The 19,214-nt window shown below is 46.9% G+C and overlaps 2 protein-coding genes across 2 annotated transcripts; both read left to right on the forward strand.

The window, feature by feature from the left end:
- Positions 1-6,738: 6,738 nt before the first annotated feature.
- LOC136314446 (C-C chemokine receptor type 1-like) lies at positions 6,739-7,806 on the forward strand. Its single transcript, XM_066245360.1, has one exon. The coding sequence runs from the start codon at positions 6,739-6,741 to the stop codon at positions 7,804-7,806; it is 1,068 nt and encodes a 355-aa protein (XP_066101457.1).
- Positions 7,807-8,800: 994 nt separating this feature from the next.
- On the forward strand, positions 8,801-18,406 carry LOC136313977 (C-C chemokine receptor type 1-like). The gene is given in 5 exon segments (XM_066244304.1): positions 8,801-8,822; positions 10,533-10,768; positions 17,284-17,452; positions 17,455-17,514; positions 17,517-18,406. Coding segments are annotated over 5 exon segments (1,377 nt in total).
- Positions 18,407-19,214: the final 808 nt, after the last annotated feature.

The following is a 19,214-nucleotide window of genomic DNA, read 5'->3' on the forward strand; positions in this document are numbered from 1 at the left end:
ACTGAGCCTCCCCTCACCTCTAACCCCACCACCAATGGGCTTAGAAACTGGGATTTGCACAGCTGACTTGGTTCAGAGCCCAGAACCAATCAGGAGGCAGCAGCTGCCTCCACCAAACTCTCCACGCCAACCTACAGGGTTTAGGCTGCTGGAAAAACTAGGAACATAGAACTCATGATGGACGGACTTGAACCAAATGGGTAATAAAATTAGGGAACTGTCATTGACATTGAAATTCCCTTATAGAGAATTTTCTTGTATTCAATAAAATCAAACCACTCAGGTCGAGGATTTTATGCATGAGGTGTTTAACTTTTTGAAGTAGCCTCACTCTCTGAAACCAACCCACCAGCCGAGTACGACAGATAACCAGACACACACAGACCTTCCATTTCCTGTTGTGGGGGTAGGGCTGACTGATGTCCACTTGGCAGAGTGCCCTAGCGGGGGAGGGGCAAGGAGCTCAGTTGTGCCAACACTGGCGTGCATCTGAGTCTCCTGATCACCCCGTGGGCACGCCCCTCAGCATGCACGTCTACACGCTGCAGCCCCTCCAACAACACGGGGCTCCCTCTCTGGTGAGCGGGGCAGACGGGAAGCCAGAATAGCACAAGAAGCAACCCTCAACCGTATGGAAAGGTCCCGATTCCATGGACACTGCCTGGTGTCCTCACAACTCAGGCCTGAATTCAGATGACCCTGCAGGGCCCCTGCGTTCCCAGTAGGCTGAACCCTGCTGCCCACAGCGTCAGGGACTCTGTGGATCTCATCTTCAGCTCCTCTCTTTTCCTGTCCCACTATCCCCTCCCCTGTGGTGTTTTCTGAAACCCCTGCACTCTCACTGCATGCACTTGCATCCGGGCTCATGGTTCGCACCTCAGTGGACCCCCCACATTAGGACAGGAAGCATAAATGTCTTGAGCACTGCACCAAACCATTTATTCATGTGTGTGTGAATGTATCTTCCTTTAGTCCTCTCTATAACGTTGGCATTATAACCCTGCCTTACAGAGGAGGAAAGAGACACTTGGGAGCTTACACAACAAGCCCAAAGTCAGTAAAAGCGTAGACCTTTGATGGGAATGATTTGAAAGGCTCGTCACTGATGTGCCTTCCCATTAACCCTTGTACACACATGCCCAGTTTTGTGTGCAAAGGTGGCACGTTTCCGGGCCCGTAGCCATCGCTGTCAATCTGGTTCCCATCCTGCCTCTCTCTCCCATCATCTCTCTATACAAAGGCTGCGAAAGGGGGAGACCCCACCCAGCAGACTCACGGGGTGTTCCATGATGGCACCTCCTCTATTGTCTTCATTTTCACAACTGAGGAAACTGAGCCTGAAGGGACATTTTCAAACATGGTCACATATATGATTTCTGAATGGTACTTTACAACATGCCTGTGAGAGGGGTTAGCACAGTCCTCCTTTTATACAAAAGCAGGTGGGACCCAAAGAGACATCAGCATAGAGCAGGTGTTGGCTACTGTGAGGAATACCGAAATAAACATCATTTATGAGACATTTTTCCTGTACCCAACACTCATACAAGCTGACCTTGTGCATCCTCCTACGAGCCTAAGCATCCGGTGTTCTCATTTGATGGAGGGGGAGCCAGGACACAGGAAAACTAGTGATCTGCCCTGGTCTCAAGGGGAGAGCTGGGATTTGATCTTCACAGGAGCCTGGGCTCAGAGACAGCAAACTCCATTCTACAGACTTGTATGCACTCCGGGCTGGGGTTTTCTCTGTGTAAAACAGTGCTGTGGGTTTGGGGCAGACAGGGGAGAAGAGAGGAACAGCGAGCAGTGACAGTGGAGGACTAGGGGTGCCAAAGAGAAGTTGCCGCCTCCCCCTGGTTTACTAGCAGGTTATTGAGGAACAGAGGACACAAGATTCTCGTTTAAACACTTTCACTTGCAATCTTTAGAAGAAATAATAAAGGATAAGAAAGAAAATGAAAAGAAAGAAAGATAGAAAGAAAGAAAGAAAATATAAAGAAAGAGAAAGAAAGAAAAAATGAAAGAGAAAGAAAAGGCTGCTAACTGGCATCGAGACTGTTGTGATGCAACTGCACTGAACAGAACCAAACCCCAAATTGATTGAATTTGAGAAGCTTTACTCACTGGCCAGTGGTCTGTCTGCTGCACTGAGAAAGCAACAAACAGCGATGAGCTCCAAGGGGAGAGGGGGATTTATAGGCAAACCCCACAGGGTTACAATTTTTTCAGCACATTTGTACAATATCTTTGCAAAAGTTTTAAGGACAATAAACTGCCTTCATGCAATATCTGCAAGGCTGACGCACAAGGAACGCATCCTGCCTCTGTTGGCAAGATTAGATCTGCTGGGGCCTCAGCTTTTTTACTTACAGCTGTAGCTATAAACTAGTTCCTCTTAAGCATTCAGCTAAATTGGGTCAGGGGTCCTTAGCATGGGCTGGCACGCCAGCAAAGACACCTCTCACCCTACATCACTGCCCCTCCCATTCCCAGCCTTCAGTGGCTCCACAAGTTCTGGAAAACACCTTACTGCCACCCACCTCACCCCAAACAACACCACCTCATTACCTGCCCCCAATGCCCTTAAGACAGAACCCGCAGAGAGAAGTGCCACCAAATGACCACAGAAAAATTTATGTGGAACTCAGCATCATGGCAGTGTTTGGTGTCCTTACTACTCTTGCAAACTCACCTATGTAAAAAGAAGAATTTGCCTCCACTTTGCATTCTGAATGACTGAGATCCCTAGAGTCCTGTCTCCATGGATACACAGGAAATGAAAGACTTCCTACTCCATCAGGACCTTGAACCTGGAAAACAAAGACTCTAAAAATTCAACAAACAAAGAATTTGTGCTCAAAATCCTTTCACACCAGAGTAAGTGACACTTCTCTTCTCTGTCCAGTTGGCTTCTAAGGAGGACAAGCTGCATGAATCCGTGCACGCGGTGCGTCTGATGGCCCCTTCATGCACCTGCAAGGCAGTGAACTGCGTAGCAATGCTGAGAATGGGAGGATTTATAAGATGGGCAATCAGATGTGAAATAATCATTTTTTGTTGTTATTAAAAAAGAAAAGCTTTCTTGAATGATGGGACTGACTGATTAAGAAAGTTGTCAGAGCATTAAGGAACAAGAGCCACTTTCTGTGGAAGGCTATTCAAGAGGAAATTACTTGCAAATCAACTGCATGGAAATGAAAATCATACATGGTGTAGCAGGAGGGAGCTAGGAATAGAAAAGTCTTTGCAGATGCGGGATGGTTTGAAACTCAACTACCTTCTTAAGAAGAGTAGAACCAAGGATTCACCAACTCACATTGTGAGCTGACTTTGGAGGAGGTAGGATTTCCTCCCCTGAATTTAGGGAGTGGTCCTGGTGACCTCTTGGGATCCATTTTTTCTGTTTTACTAGAGAAAGTGGAAGCAGAATTTTGTTCTGAGAATAGTGGGGTTGGGGTTATTTGGAGGTATCTTCTTCAACTGTTTCCCCAGCTCCAAAATCTGGAGGGTCTCACGTTTCAAGATTAGAAATTTGAAGGAGTGTGCATAGCCTGCCACCAGGTATTGTGTCACTCATCGACCTTTTTGTTCCCTCTCTGACCAGCAGGACAGCTCTTAGGCTACTCAGACTGGCGGGGTGGCAGGTGGGCATTGATGTGCTGCTCGATATTTTATAATGGGCCTCCCTAAAAATTCCATAGCAGGCTTTCCTATAAAGCGAGCCCTGATTTCCAGTGTTGCTGTATTTGTAGGTAAACATGCCCAATGTGGTGGATTTCAATCTACTAATATTCTGACTGTGGGGTTGGGGACACATGCACACGGTTGGTTCTTATGACCCAGAAAAAGCCAGCTGCCCCGCACCTCAGGCCTGGTGTCATTACCGGCACAGACGGCCCTCCCTGCTCAGAGGCTCACCTACTCCCTGGATGCAGCATGATGGCACTGGAAGGTCCCAGGCTTTAGGGCCATAACTGACCATTGTGTAATGACCTTGGGGCAGATGCTAAAGACACAGGACAGCTTAGTGGGCTGGTTGGCTGCAACATGCTCCTTTGTTTCTCCTTAAAGTCCCCGCCCCAGCCCTAATCCCTTGGGGAGCAGTGTTATTGCGTGGTGCCCACCTGTAGGGAAAACAGTGAATGGAGTAGGAGGCCGGGGGGATGGAGGTTACTTTTTTTAGTGGCATCTGATGATGCTGACTCAACGTGCCTTCTCCTCTGCCATACTTTTCCCAAAGACGGGGCTCCCGGGGTCAGTGTTGCACGAGTTGCTCCTTGTGCTTCCAGCTGCCTGTTGCTTTGTCTCTAAGCCCTGTGGTACCCATAATGCTGACTGCTAGTCAATTTGCCGGCCCTGGCCATGGCTGCAGAAATCAGAAATGGTCACTCAGCTTTGTTACAGATGTCCAGCCTGGGTTTCTCCAGGAAGAGGGTTGATTACTCTGTCACAGGGCTAGGCCAGAGGTGCAGGAGGGACCCAGAGAAATGGATTTGGGAGGAAATCATAGGGTCCTAGCTGAGGTGCCCAACATCCCCCATGGGTCTTAAGTTTCTAAGGCCACTGCAGAAATATAAGTTCCTCAGCAGGAAACATTGACGCAGTGGTGCATAAGGAAGAGCACCAGAGACTCCGGGGTGAAGGGAATTATGATGTAGGCAAGTCCTGCTACATGATTGGTGTCTAAGTCAAAGCTTTCAAACTGGTGGCAACATAATGAAAATCTGAAAATGGAGTTCCCACTCATGTCCATCATCCAGCAGAATTCCCTTTCTAGATTAACTACAGGGAGATCTGGCGGGGATCTTGGGGCAGGGTACATCAGCCAGAATAGGATGGGAGACTGGACATTCTGGGTGTCTAGAGTCCTGAAGGAAGGGTAGATTCAAGTAAGGAGCTCCCCTGATGTTTACTAATGTCCTGGCAAGGGCCAGGGCTGGCTTTTGTCATACCTTACTTACAGTACTCCTTCAAGGTTACTGATACTTTCTCACGTAACAGATGAGACACTGAGGTTCAGGGAGAGAGCTCAGCTCACATCCAGTGTGTATCAAGCTCACAGAGCTGGTCAGTTACACCAAAGCCCATGCTCTGTTTGTGCTGGCATCTTTAGTAAAGATTTGAAAGAGGACTGAATAGCAAGGGTGGGAAGTCATGTAAAGCAAAACATCTAGTGGTGCTTTCTCATTTGTGTTTGTTTCTTTCAAGGCAACATTGGGTAAACTATTCCAGAGCTCATTTCTGAGAATTCCAGCTTCCACCTGGATGTGCAACACCGCATGGCTTCAGGCTGTTCTGAGCCAGTCCTCCCGAGAACCCCCTTCTTCTCACCAGGTCACCTGCTCACGCATCCTGGCTTTCCCCAGAGTCCTCACAGCTGTCCCGGGAGGCCAACTTAGTGTCTGCAGACCTACCTATACTCCATTAGGGCCATGGGTCAGGCTGAGCCTATTCTGGTGGCCTTGTTTTTCTCAACTAAGAAATGAGTTGGCCTCCTATAATGGCACTGTGGCAGCAGTACTGGGGTTTGCGGGATAATTTGTGCATGGTAGGACATCCTTGTCCCGACAACCAAGTGATAGAAACATCCTCTAGGCTTTGTGACAACGAAATAGATCAAATGGCCACACAGAGTCATGTGCCCCAAGTGTCTTATGTCATCTCAGCAAAGAATCTCCTTAATCCCTGGCCTATTGGCTCAGTGGTAGATTCTCAACCAGGCATGTGGAAGTCCCGGGTTCAATTCCTGGCCAGAACACACAGGAGAGCTCCCGTCTGCTTCTCTACCCTTTCCTCTCTCTATCTCTCTCTTCCCCTCCCATAACCAAGATTTGATTGTACCAATGTTGGCCTGGGTGCTGAGGATGCCCTAATGGCTTCCACCAAAGGTGCTAGAACAATTCTGGTTGCAACGGAGCTAGAGCCCCAGATAGGCAGAGTATTGCCTTCTTATGTGCTTGCCAGGTAGATCCTGATTAGATGCATGCAGGAGTCTGTTTCTCTACCACTTCGTTTCTCATTTCAGAAATATACCCCCTCCCAAAAAAATAGAACCTTCTTAGCTCCAAAGGCCATTAAGATCCATTGGTAAGTATTTGACGCTCAGCCAGGACTGATTTCTTAACCATTTCCTCCTGTGCACTTCCAAATGCAAGGTCCCTGCTCTGTGATTGGAGGCTGAAAGTTAAAGTGGGTGTGAGAATGATTCACACTGGATGTGAGCTCCAGCATTCATTGTCCCAGATGTGTCCTACCCACTGCGAACTTTTCTGTCACCATGTGTAAAATGGGAGACATGAATGGTGCCCTTCCTGGATTCTTTAACATTGAGTCCAATGACTGGTCCATGGGAATCATGAGGGAAGTGTTGGTGATGAAGAAAGAGGTTGCTCTCCCTTTGTCTGGGTGCTCCATCCACCAGACGTTCCCTTCCCAACAGTCATTGCCAAAGTATTTGACTTCATGGTTTGTGCACTCATTTGTTTATTGTCTCCCTCCACCCCTACATCCCCACCCCATTAAAGTATAATTTCCATGACAGTGAAGAAGACCTGGGGCCATTTTGTTCAAGGTTGTGTCCCAGGACATGGTTCACAGTCGGCACTTTTCTCTCAATAAACAGTTGTCAAGTGGTTGGTGTCATATAATAACTGCCTTGTCTCTATTGTCCAGAGCCCACTGTTTTTACCAGCAAATAAATACAGAAACCATCTACCTGGACGTGCGGAAGAAAGCAGGATGGAAATTTCAAACATTTCAATGGACTATGATGGGACCACAGAAGTCAACTACGAGAACACAACCCTGTGCCTATTTGAAACCGTAAGGTCTTTAGGAGCTCAGCTGCTGCCACCTTTGTCCTCCCTGGTATGTGTCACTGGCCTGGTCGGCAACATTCTGGTGGTCCTGGTCCTCTTGCAACACAAGAGGCTCAAGAACATGACCAGCATCTACGTCCTCAATCTGGCCATTTCTGACCTACTCTTCCTCTTCACGCTGCCCTTCTGGATTCACGACTATTGGAAAGAACACTGGGTGTTTGGCAATGTCATGTGCAAGTTGCTGTCGGGGCTTTATTACATAGGTCAGTACAGCGAACTCTTCTTCATCATCCTGCTGACCATCGACAGGTACCTGGCCATCGTCCATGCTGTGTTTGCCCTTCGGGTCCGCACTGCTACATTTGGTATCATCACCAGCGTAGTCAGCTGGGTCCTGGCCAGCCTGACTTCAATTCCAGACTTTTTCTTTACACAATCTCTGAGCACTGAAGGTCGTTACACCTGCAAGTCAATTATCCCTCATACTTACTACAGTCATTGGAGAGAGTTCCTAGCTCTGAAACTGAACATCCTGGGGCTGATCTTGCCTCTGGTGATCATGATCATCTGCTACACGGGGATCATAAAGATTCTGCTCAGACGGCCCAATGAGAGGAAGTCCAAAGCCGTCCGTCTGATTTTTGTCATCATGATCATCTTTTTTCTCTTTTGGACGCCCTTCAATCTGACTATGTCTCTTTCTGCTTTTGAAGACGTTCTTTCAGTCAATTACTGTAACCACAAAGACCAACTAGTACTAGCCACTAAAGTGACAACTGTGATCTCCTCCATGCACTGTTGTGTCAACCCCTTTATTTATGTTTTTGTTGGCGAGAAGTTCCGCGAATACCTACGTGAGTTGTTCTACAGTCTCCAGTCCCTGAGCCCGGGGAAATGCCTCCCCTTCTTCCACACCAAGAACCAGGACAGGACCAACTCCATGTCGCCATCTGCAGGGGAGCAGGAACTCTCTGACGGGTTCTGACTCAGGTCCCTACAACAGTGACCTTCCAGGCACAGTGGCTGTAGCTGGAGGGGAGGCAGCTTGGGTGTCTTGGCCAGATTGTGACCACTGACCAGTGTGGAGCAACGCCACCTGGTGTTGAGGTAGATCATCTTTGGTCCTTGATCCTTCTCCATGAACTTCTCCTTGGAGATGAATAAGTGGGCTATGTCGTTCTGGATGATGGAGGAGAGGGCGTCCCCATGGTCTTGGGTCAAACAGAGTTTCAAGTTTGTGACTAAGCATTTGTAAACAAAGCCACTGAACATCACCTCACCTCTATCTGCACCACCAGTGAGCTTGGAAATAGTGATTTCCACAGTTGAGTCCCCCCTTCAGGGTTCAAGCTGCTGGAAGCCCTCAGGAACATAGAACTCATGATGGCAGAACTTGAGACCTAATGAAAAATAGAGTTGGGAAACTGTCCTTGGCAATGGCACTTTCATTAGAGAATATTTTTATACTGAATAAAATCAAGCAATTCAGGTCTAGTGCCAGGTACAGACCTTGTGCATAAAAGGTTGTACATCTGGAAATAGCCATGGAAAAAGTAGAGTCATTGTTTCAAATCCCCAGACTTCAAACTCACTTCTAAATCTCTTTACCCTATTACATACAATGTTCATTGTTGATGAACTTTGTTATACTTTATGTTTTCTCTTGTGCACATTCATGATTATAACAGAGATGTACTACTGTTCTCACCCTTCTGCTCTTGTTGTTTTTGAAAGGAGCACAATCAATCAAGTTTCAAGCTCAATACATTATTTCAAAGCATTGTTTATGGTGTCGGCACTGTAATCCTCGACAGATGACCTCAAATTGACTCGTATGCCCATTGTTGACTCCACAAATCAATTCACTCCCATGTGGTGACTGAGGACTTGCTCCCGTCAAAGCAACCCTCCGAGAAGAGACTCAGGTGGGAGGGGTGTTCTCTAAGAGCCCTGTTCTCAGTAAGGTGACAGCCACAAGGATGCCAACAGAGCCCAGGTCGGGTAGGTGGGCTGACACCAGGAATATAAAACTGCTGTGAGTGGAGACTGCCACCCACACATGTACCACCTCCTTCATGTGCTGTGTGTGATGTGGAGGAGCCTAATGAGATGGTCAGTTTGACCCCAGAAACAGGCCTAATAGAAAGTCCTGGCAGGGACTTGGAAGGCCAGCACCAAATCACTGTGTAGCTTTTGTTCACCCCCAAAGCATTCTGTCTTACCTTTTAATTTAACAAATTAAAACCTTTTAGAAAAAAAATTAGTTGAAACATTGTAAGCAAATTTTAAATATAAAATGTAATTTATTGAAAGTAAATTGGACGGCTTTTAAATTAACACACATTATAAAACATAAAATACAAAAATGTTTTAACACAGAGAAAAAATGTATATAACAAACTAAAAATTAAGACCAAGATGCTATCATCAACTCCCCTAATGTATCAGGAAATTTTACAAATCAGTAGGAAAACCACTTGGATTTTTCTATCCCATAATTATTCTATATACCCAATTGTCAAACAATTAACAAAGATATTAACCAGTAAGTCATCGAAAAATGCAGTAGCCATTAATATAAAATCTCAATTATATTAGTAATCAAGGACATGCTAATGACAGTGAACCTCTTCTTTTGCCTGCTAAGATAATAACCAGATGTCAATTTTTTTAATTAATGAAAATATCCAAAGCAGGTAAGGATGCTGAAACACAGTCCCTGTCACATATTTCTGATGGAAATGTAAATCAGTGCTGTGTTTCTGAAAAGCGCTTTGGCAATGGGTATCAAGATCATTTGAAAAGCTCACCTAATTATCCTGCTTCCAGGATCTGTCACAGATAATGGGGAAAAGCAGCACATCTGGAAAGATCGATAACCAAGGAAGAGTTCAATAACTGTTGTTATTATGAGCTGGGATACCGATATGAATGACTTCTAAAAAAAAATTATTGACATGTGAATATGCTTATATTGTTAATATTAAATAAAAAAGAAAAACACAGAATCTTCTGGTTTATATTTTATAATATATATGAAGAAAACAAACACAGGGAGAAAATAGACCCCAAATTTCTATGGGATTATGTGTGTATCAGTCAGAGTTTAATCAGAGACATGACGTGAGATAAGACTAGGGTTTCCAAACTGTGTGCCGAGGCACCCAGGGGCCACAGTGAACTCACAGTTCCATTTTTAACGGCTCCACACTGCACCTGACATTTCCTGGACACCCTGGGAACTACAAGTAGGAGAAAGTTCACAGTTTCAATGTCAGATTGTGGTACATTCCTTTCAAAGCGAGTGTGTCTCTGCAAAGCTGGGTTTCCGGTGATTTGAGATAAATCAGTGTGGAACAGGAACTGAGGGGACAGTGTCCCACGGATTCCAACCTCTGCCCACCAGGTGTACATATCCCACTGGCATGGATTATTTAAAATGAAATTAAATATTATTTTTATCAATTTATGTGTATTTTCAAGCAGTGTAGACAAGATCACTTAAGTTGTTTGAATCTAAAGAATTCTTGAGGGGAAGAGTTCAGTTCTTCTTTTGTCTCCGGGCGCTGAGGAAAAGTATTGGGACCGTAAGGGCTCCGAGAACTGAAAAAGTCTGGGATCCTGTGGAATAAGAGTGTGTTTAGCAACTGGATAATTTGCAGTTGTGGGAGCTGGTGGGTGAGTCTGTGCACGCTGTTCTCTGGCCACTAGCACAGGGAGGGAAGTCTCTAGAGGTCAGGCATGTGGGCACTCAGGAAGGGACACTAGATACGGATGACAGCAAGGACAAAGTAGAAGGTGTCAGTAGAAAGGACAGTGACGTGAACGGAAGCTGCCCTTTCCCCATGCTGATGCTTGGACTCCTGGCCCAGGACTTCAGGCAGCAGCGGAACCGGCAGTCACTGTGGGTCCAGGTGCTGCCCAACTCCAGCAGCGGGAGCCAGCAGGTGGGCGTCAGTGCGTGGAGATACCACAGGGCCTGGCACTGTTTCCATCTTCTGAGCTCAACACTGTTGCTTCACCCTTACAAATGACTGCTAATCACTCCTCCCAGTGTACACTCACCTGCCCCTGCAGGCAAGGGATTCTGGGAAATGTTAAGCCACGCCCACAAGACTAACACTGGACAAAATCCCCAGAAAGTATGAGGCTTCTTTTCATCTGTGCACTCCTTGAGTGCTACCAATATATTTAAACAAGCACATCTAAAACAAAATTATTCTTTGTGATAAGAGGGAAATGAAGAAAGAGTAGGGAGAGGGAAGAAAATAGATGAGGAAATGTTGAGGAAAGAGAGACAAAGAAAGTATAAAGATAAGACGTTGTTTCAGAATAGAACGAGTTGGGAAGAACGTTCTAGAACGATGGTGTGGTGTCAGTGAAGACCCAGGGCCATGACACCATCTGGGAAACAAAATATTGGTAGGATTTCTATAGTGGGGGGCGAGGGATGAGGAGGAGCCACGTGTCCAGAGCGGGAAGGCAGGGAGACTGGGAGACGGTCGAGAGCGGGAGGCCCTCAAATATACGAGTTTGAAATTTCCATTGGGAATGACTCAGCGTACACTCGAGCACAAGCTTTCTAAGATGAGCACTTAAATGCCAGGAGCTCCTGAGTGACATCTGTCTGAGCTTCACATTTCATTAACAGAAACACGTGGTCAAAACAATGGTAGCTACAAGGACCTGAGATAAGGCCTGTCAGTCATGTTAATTAATGTCTCATACCCCTCCCCACAGGACCCCAGGCCCACCCCTCTGGACCACCTCCTGCTCACTCCCCCTGGAGCCCCAGCCTCTGCCTCTCCCCTCCTGGAAACCTGCGGCTCACACTGTGTGGATGCCCCAAGCAACCAACAGTGATTTCACAGCTGATGTTTGTGCAGACTCCTTACTCCAGAGCGGCCCCTTGTTTTATTATCACTTCATTCAAAGTTTTCTTGATAACGAAGTTTCAGTGCATTTTCTTTGAAACACTGTCACACTTCGGTGATTTCCTTGCATTACTTTGATGCCCTGAACAATGTGTGTAATATGACCCACCTGTGTTAAAAATAAAAAGTACAAAAGCTGTGTGTGTTCTCGTGCACATGCACACATGCAGGCCACTCACCATTCAAGCCCAAGGGGATGGGTTGTGGTATCAGGGAGGAGACAGCCCACTGAGTAGCAGCTTGTTTAGGCCTCCAGCTATAAGCACAGATGTCTTCCTGCTCACATGTGGGCCAGACAAGCTCTCCCAGGGAGAGATCACTCAGGGCCTGCAGACAAAGGCCAGTGAAAGTCTAGATCCACGGTTCCCAAACGTGAGCGAGCATCAGAATGACAGGAGCACACGGTAAAGCCAGAACGTCTGATTCAGTAGGTGTGGAATGGGACCCCAGAATCTGCATCACTGGTGTGTTCCCGGCGGTGTGATGCTGCTCTGATATCCTAGCTTTGAGACCCCTGCTCTACAGGCTCTCTTCACGCCCTCCCTCGCCAGGTGCACCTTCGCTGGCCCTGGGTACTTTCCAGGCCATGACATTGTTCCTTCTGTAGGGCTTCCTTAATAGTCTGTATGCCTGGCTACCCCGTGGGCACCTGAAGAACGATGTCTGTCTCTCCCTCTCACCGCTATATCCCTAGTACCTGACTGTGCCTGGCACGTCATGCTAATCAGTAACATAAGTGAGGTGAACAAGTATATGTTCCTGGCATGACCGCTCTGTGTCGTGGGTCCCACAGAAGCCTAGAGCAGAACTGGACAACCGGTCAAGGATCACAGGAACTGACCCTGGAATTCCCGGTAGGACCAAACCCCGCTGCCCACAGCAGCAGGTGCTCTGTGGCTCTCATCACCAGATCCTACCTATTCCTGTCCCACTATCCTCTCTCCTGCGGGGTTTCCTGGGACCCCTGCAGACTCACTGTGTGCACCTGCATCCATGGTCATGATTTGCACCTGGGTGAAGACCCCACCTTAAGACAGTACTCAATATCTCAAGCACTACACCAAATCATTCATTCGTGTGTGTGTGTGTGTGTGTGTGTATCTAACTTGAGTCCTCTCCATAAAGTTGGCATTATTAACCTTGCCTTACAGGAGAAGAAATAGACACTTGGGAGCTTAAATAACATGCCCCAAATTAGTAAAAGTTAGACCTGGGATGGGATGCAGGACTGTCACATGTGAGAGACTCATCACTCATGTGTGCCCCTCGACCGGCAGTCTATATAAATGTGACAAGTTCCCGAGCCTGTAGCCATTGCTGTCAATCTGGTTCCCTTCCTGCCTCTTTTCCCGCCATCTCTCTATAGACAGGCTGACAAAGGGGAGACCCCACCCAGCAGACAGACTCATGGAAGTTCCATGATGGCACCTCCTCTATTGTCTTCATTTTCACAGATGAGGAAACTGAGCCTGAAGAGAAATGTTCGAAGCATGGTCATGTACATGATTTCTGAATGGTACTTTGCAACATGCCTGTGAGAAAGGTTAGCACAGTTCTTATTTTATAGAAAAGCAGGTGGGACCCAAAGAGACACCAGCACAGAGCAGGTATTGGCTGTTGTGGGGAAAAGCAGAATAAACATCATGTATGAGAGATTTTTCTTGTCCTCAATGCTCATACAAGCTGACCTTGTGCATCCTCCTATGAGCCTAAGCGTCCAGTGTTCTCATTTGATGGAGGAGGAGCCAGGACATTGAAAACCTAGTGATCTGTCCCCATCTAAAGTGGAGTGCTGAGATTTGAACTTGGCCTGTGTTTTACGATGCAGAAAACAGAAACCTGGGCTCAGAGAGATGGCAAACTCCATCCAACAGACCAGAATTTACTCTGGTCTGGAGGCTCCTCTAGGTGAAACAGCTCTGTGTTTTGGGGGAGTGAGGGACGGACAGACAGGGGAGAACAGAGGGACAGTGAGCAGTGACAGTGGAGGACTAGGGGCACCAAAGGGAAGCTGCCGCCTCCCCCTGGTTTCCTAGCAAGTCATTCTGAGGAACAGAGGACACAGGGTTCTAGTTTAAACACTTTCACTTACAAACTTAAAAATAAATAAAGAAAAAGAAAGAAGGAATAAAAAGAAGGAAGGAAGGAAGGAAGGAAGGAAGGAAGGAAGGAAGGAAGGAAGGAAGGAAGGAAGGAAGGAAGGAAAGGATAGAAAGAGAAATAGAAAGAAAAGGCTGCTCACTGATCACGAGACCTCCATCCCTTCATCAGTCTCCCTCCCATTCTCAGCCCTTCGTTGTTCATTACCCTCCCCCAATGCCCTTAAGACAGAGCCCACAGAGAAAAGTGCCACCAAGTGACCACAGAAAAATGTTTACATGGATCTCAGCATCCAGGAAATGTTTGGTGTCCTAACTACTCCTGCACACTCACTTATGTAAAAAGAAGAATTTGCCTCCTTCTTGTCATTCTGAATGACAGAGAACCCGAGGGTCCTGTCTCCGTCATTACACAGGATGTGAAAGACTTCCTACAGCATCAGGACATTGAACTTTGAAAATGAAGGCTCTAACAGCTCTAGAAACAAAGACTTCGTAGTCAGAATCCTTTGACACTGTTGTAAGGTACCAAAAGCTACAAAATTAATATTAACATTTTAAGAAGCTTGAAGAATATTTTATTAATTTGGGCTAGGCATGCAGAGAGATTTTGTAAATGATCTTTGTACTTCTGTGATTAGCATAAAATCAAGATGGCCGATGGCAGTGTGTTGTTAATGCAAAGGGGAAGGAGACTTGGATTCTCTGACCTTCCACCACACTTGTGGGGAAATGGGTGAATAGCCAGGTGCAGGCAGAGAAAGATAAAATTAAACCTTTTCTTATATTAATGAGCTATTTACAGGCATTTGTTCCCATGGAAACTACCTCTCCCCTCCTGAACGCACGTAGTTAATGTATGTACTTCTGAACAAAGGAATAGCAAATGAACACTAGAACATATAGGAATGTCTTTTAATATGTAAAGTGACATTTTTACCATTGTGTTGCCTTGGAAGTTTTAATGTTTGGAAGCGCCTTTTGATGAATCCTATAGAAAGATGTTATAAACTTGCTAATGAATTGAGTCCCATTCCCCCACCCTTCATCCTTTTCCCAAACCAGTATAGGGGAAAACAAAGGGTATAAGCTTATGCCGTGATGTCAGGCTTTTCCCTGCCCATGTATAATTAAGGGTATATAACCAGCCCCTAGAATATTATAGACATACATGATTTGGGACTGCCCTGTGTAAACTATATGCGGCCGGCATATTTAATAAATTTTCTCCTTTAATAAAACTCTTCAAAACTCATTTGGACTTGATGTCTCTACGAAAAATCTGTGGAATTGTGGATTCGGTACTTTACAACAACACCAGAATAAGTTGCACTTGTCGTTCCTGTCCTGTCGGCTTCTATGGAGGGCAGTCTGCATGAATCTGTGCACGCAGTGCATCTGATGACCCTTGATGCACCTGCCAGGCAGTGAACTAGATGGCAATGCTGAGAATAGGTGGATTTATGAGATGGGTAATCAGATGTGAAATAAGCTTTTATTTTGCTAAAAAGAGAAGCTGTCTCGAATGATGGGTCATTACTGACTGATTAGGAAGTAGGCTCAGTATTAAGAGGCAAAAGTTTCTTTCTGTGGAAGGCAATTCAAGAGTAAATTACTTGCAAAATTTCACCCATGTAAATGAAAATCATACATGGTGTCTAAAGTCATTGTAGCAGGAGGAAGCTATGAATTAGAAAAGTCTTTGCAGATGTGGGATGGTTTGAAACTGAACCATCTTCTTAAGAAGAATAGAACCAAGGACTCACAAACTCAGACTGTTGGCTGACTGTGGAGGAGGTAGGATTTCACCCCCTGAATGTGGAGAGCTGTCCCGGAGAGCTTTTGCGATGCATCCATTCTGTCCTGCTAAAGAAAGTGGAAGCAGAATTTTGTTCTGAGTATAATGGGGTTGAAGCTCCTTGGAGGTATCTTCATTAACTGTTTCCTCCCCACAAATAATCTGGAGAGTCTCACATTTCCAGAGTAGAAATTCCCAGAAGTTTGCATAGCCTGCCAATAGGCTGTGTGTCACTCATTGACCTTTTTGTCCCCATTCTGACCAGCAGGACAGCTAGTAGACTATTTATACTGGCAGGGAGGTGGGTGAGCATTGATGTGCTCCTAATTATTTCATAGCAGGCTTTTGTGAAAAGAGAACCCTGATTTCCAGTGTTGCTGATTTTGTATGTAAACTGCCCACTGTGCTGGATTTCAAGCTACCAATAAGCTGACTGTGGGGTTGGGGACACATGCACATGGTTGGTTCTTATGAACCAGGAAAAGCCAGCTGCCCCGCACCTCAGGCCTGGTGTCTTTACCACACAGACTGCCCTCCCTGCTCAGAGACTCACCTACTCCCAGGATGCAGCGGGTTAGCACTGGAAGGTCCCAGGCTCCAGGGCCAGAGCTGACGTCTGGGCAATGACCTTGGGGCAGACTCTTGAGGCAGACAACAGCATGGCCAGCAGGTTGGCTGCAACATGGCCCTTGGTTTATCCTTCAAGGACCAGCCCGAGCCCCAATCCCTTGGGGAGCAGTGTTATTACATGGTGCTCTGTTGTACGAAAAACAGTGAATGGAGTAGGAGGCAGGGGGGATGCATTTTACTTCATTTAATGGCATCTGATGATGCTGACTCAACAGGCCTTCTCCTTTGCCAAAGTTTCCCCAAAGACTGGGATCCCGGGGTCAGTGTTGCACGAGCCGCACCTGTGCTTCCAGCTACCTATTGCTTCCACTCCAAACCCTGTCGTCCCCATGATGCTGACTGCCAGCTGATCCGCTGGCCCTAAAAAGTGGCTGCAGAGATCAGAAATTGTCGACTCTGCTCTGTTTCTGACGTCCAGCCCGGGTTTTTCCAGGAAGAGGGCTGATTCCTCAGTCACAGGGCTAGAGCAGAGGTGGAGAAGTGACCCAGAGAAATGGATTTGGCAGGAAACCATAGGGCCCTAGCTGAGATGTCCAACATCCACCTCCCATGAGCCTTAAGTTTCTAAAGTCACGGCAGAAATGTAAGTTTCTCAGCAGGAAACATTCACGCAGCAGTGCATAAGGAAGAGCACCAGAGATTCCGGGGTGAAGGGAATTATGATGTAGGCAAGTCCTGCTACACGATTGGTGTCTAAGTCAAAGCTTTCAGATTGGTGTCAACATAGTGACAATTTGAAAATGCAACTGCCACGGCTGTGTCCATCATCAAGCAGAATTCCCTTTCTAGATTAACCACAGAGAGACCTGGCGGGGAACATGGAGGGAAGGGTACATCAGCCAGAACAGGATTGGAGACTCGGACATTCCTGTTCACTAGAGTCCTCAGGGAAGGGGTAATGCCAGGAAAGAGGTCACCTGATATTTATTGGTGTCCTGGCAAGGGCCAGGGCTGGCTTTTCAGAAATCCTTCAGGGTAACTGATACTTTCTAACTTTACAGAAGAGAGACTGCAGCTCAGGGAGAGAAATGAACTTCTTCAAGTTCACACAGCTGGTAGGTTACACCAAAGCCCATGCTCCGTTTAGGGACAGGGCCAGAGAATTTGACTATGGGGACACAACCCCATGCCAGAAAGAAGTCTTGAGGTCTTTTGGAGCTCAGCTGCTGCCCCTTTGTTCTCCCTGGTATTTGTCACTGGCCTGGTCGGCAACATCCTGGTGGTCCTGGTCCTTTGCAACACAAGAGGCTCAAGAACATGACCAGCATCTACCTGCTAAACCTGGCCATTTCTGACCTGCTCTTCCTCTTCACGCTGCCCTTCTGGATTCACTACTATCAGAAAGATAACTGGGTGTTCGGCAATGTCATGTGCAAGTTGCTGTCGGGGCTTTATTACGTAGGTCTGTACAGCGAGATCTTCTTCATCATCCTGCTGACCATCGACAGGTACCTGGCCATCGTCCATGCTGTGTTTGCCCTGCGGGCCCGGACCGTCACATTTGGTATCATCACCAGCGTAGTCAGCTGGGTCCTGGTCTTCCTGGCTGCCATCCCGGGCTTTTACTTTTTTGAGTCCCAAGATGAGTCCAATCGTTCCTCCTGCACCGTTTATTTCCCTCCTGAATACCGCAATCACTGGAAACGGATCTTCGCTATGAAACTGAACATTATGGGGCTGGTCTTGCCTCTGGTGATCATGATCATCTGCTACACGGGGATCATAAAGATTCTGCTCAGACGGCCCAATGAGAGGAAGTCCAAAGCCGTGCATCTGATTTTTGTCATCATGATCATCTTTTTCCTCTTTTGGATGCCCTTCAATCTGGCTAAGTTTGTTTTAGGTTTTGAAGACGTCCTTTTGGACAATAACTGTCATCAGAGCAAACAGCTGGACCTGGCCATTCAGGTGACAGAGGTGATCTCCTACATGCACTGCTGTGTCAACCCCATCATCTACATCTTTGTTGGCAAGAGGTTCCGTGAGTACCTGCGTCAGCTGTTCCACTGGCTCCTGTCCCTGAGCCCGGTTAAACGGCTCCTCTTCTTCCACACCGAGAGCGTGGAGAAGACCAGCTCCATGTCCTCATTTGCAGGGGAGCAGGAACTCTCTGATGGGTTCTGACTCAGGTCTCATCAAGTGTCCTTCCAGGCATGGTAGCTGGAGGGGAGGCAGCTTGGGTGTCCCAGCCAGATTGTGACCACTGACCTGTGTGGAGCGACGCCACCCTAGGTTGAGGTGGATCTCCTCTAGGGCTTGAGTCTTCTCCATGAACTTCTCCCTGGAGATGAATGAGTGAACTAGGTCATTCTAGACAAAAGAATAAAGGGCGCCAGCCAAGGGCTTGGCCCAATGAGGGTTTCACATTTGTGACCATGACCATTTGTAAACAAAACCACTGAGCCTCCCCTCACCTCTACCCCCACCACAAATGGGTTTAGAAACTATGGTTTCCATAGTTGACTTGGTTCAGAACCCAGAGCCAATCAGGAGGCAGCAGCTGCCTCCACCGGTGCCCTCAGCGCCCCCCTGCAGGGTTTAAGCTGCTGGAAAAAATGAGGAACATAGAACTCATGATGGAAGAACTTGAACCAAATGGGAAATAGAATTGGGGAACTGTCATTGGCATTGAAATTCCCTTATACAGAATTTTCTTGTATTCAAAAATTTAAACTATCCAGGTCGAGGACAAGACACAGACCTTGTGCATGAGGTGTTTTACGTTTGACTACTCTCACTCTCTGAAACCGACCCACCAGCCAAGTATGAGAGATAGCTTGGCACACATAGACCTTCCATTTTTTATTGCGGGGTAGAGCTGACTGATGTCCACTTGGCAGAGTGCCCTAGTGGGGGAGGGGCAGGGAGCTCAGCTGCTCTAACACTGGTGTGCTTCTGAGTCTCCGGAGCACCCCGTGGGCACGCCCCTCAG

Source organism: Saccopteryx bilineata, chromosome 10, assembly GCF_036850765.1.
Source record: "Saccopteryx bilineata isolate mSacBil1 chromosome 10, mSacBil1_pri_phased_curated, whole genome shotgun sequence".
In the NCBI taxonomy this organism is placed as follows: domain Eukaryota; kingdom Metazoa; phylum Chordata; class Mammalia; order Chiroptera; family Emballonuridae; genus Saccopteryx; species Saccopteryx bilineata.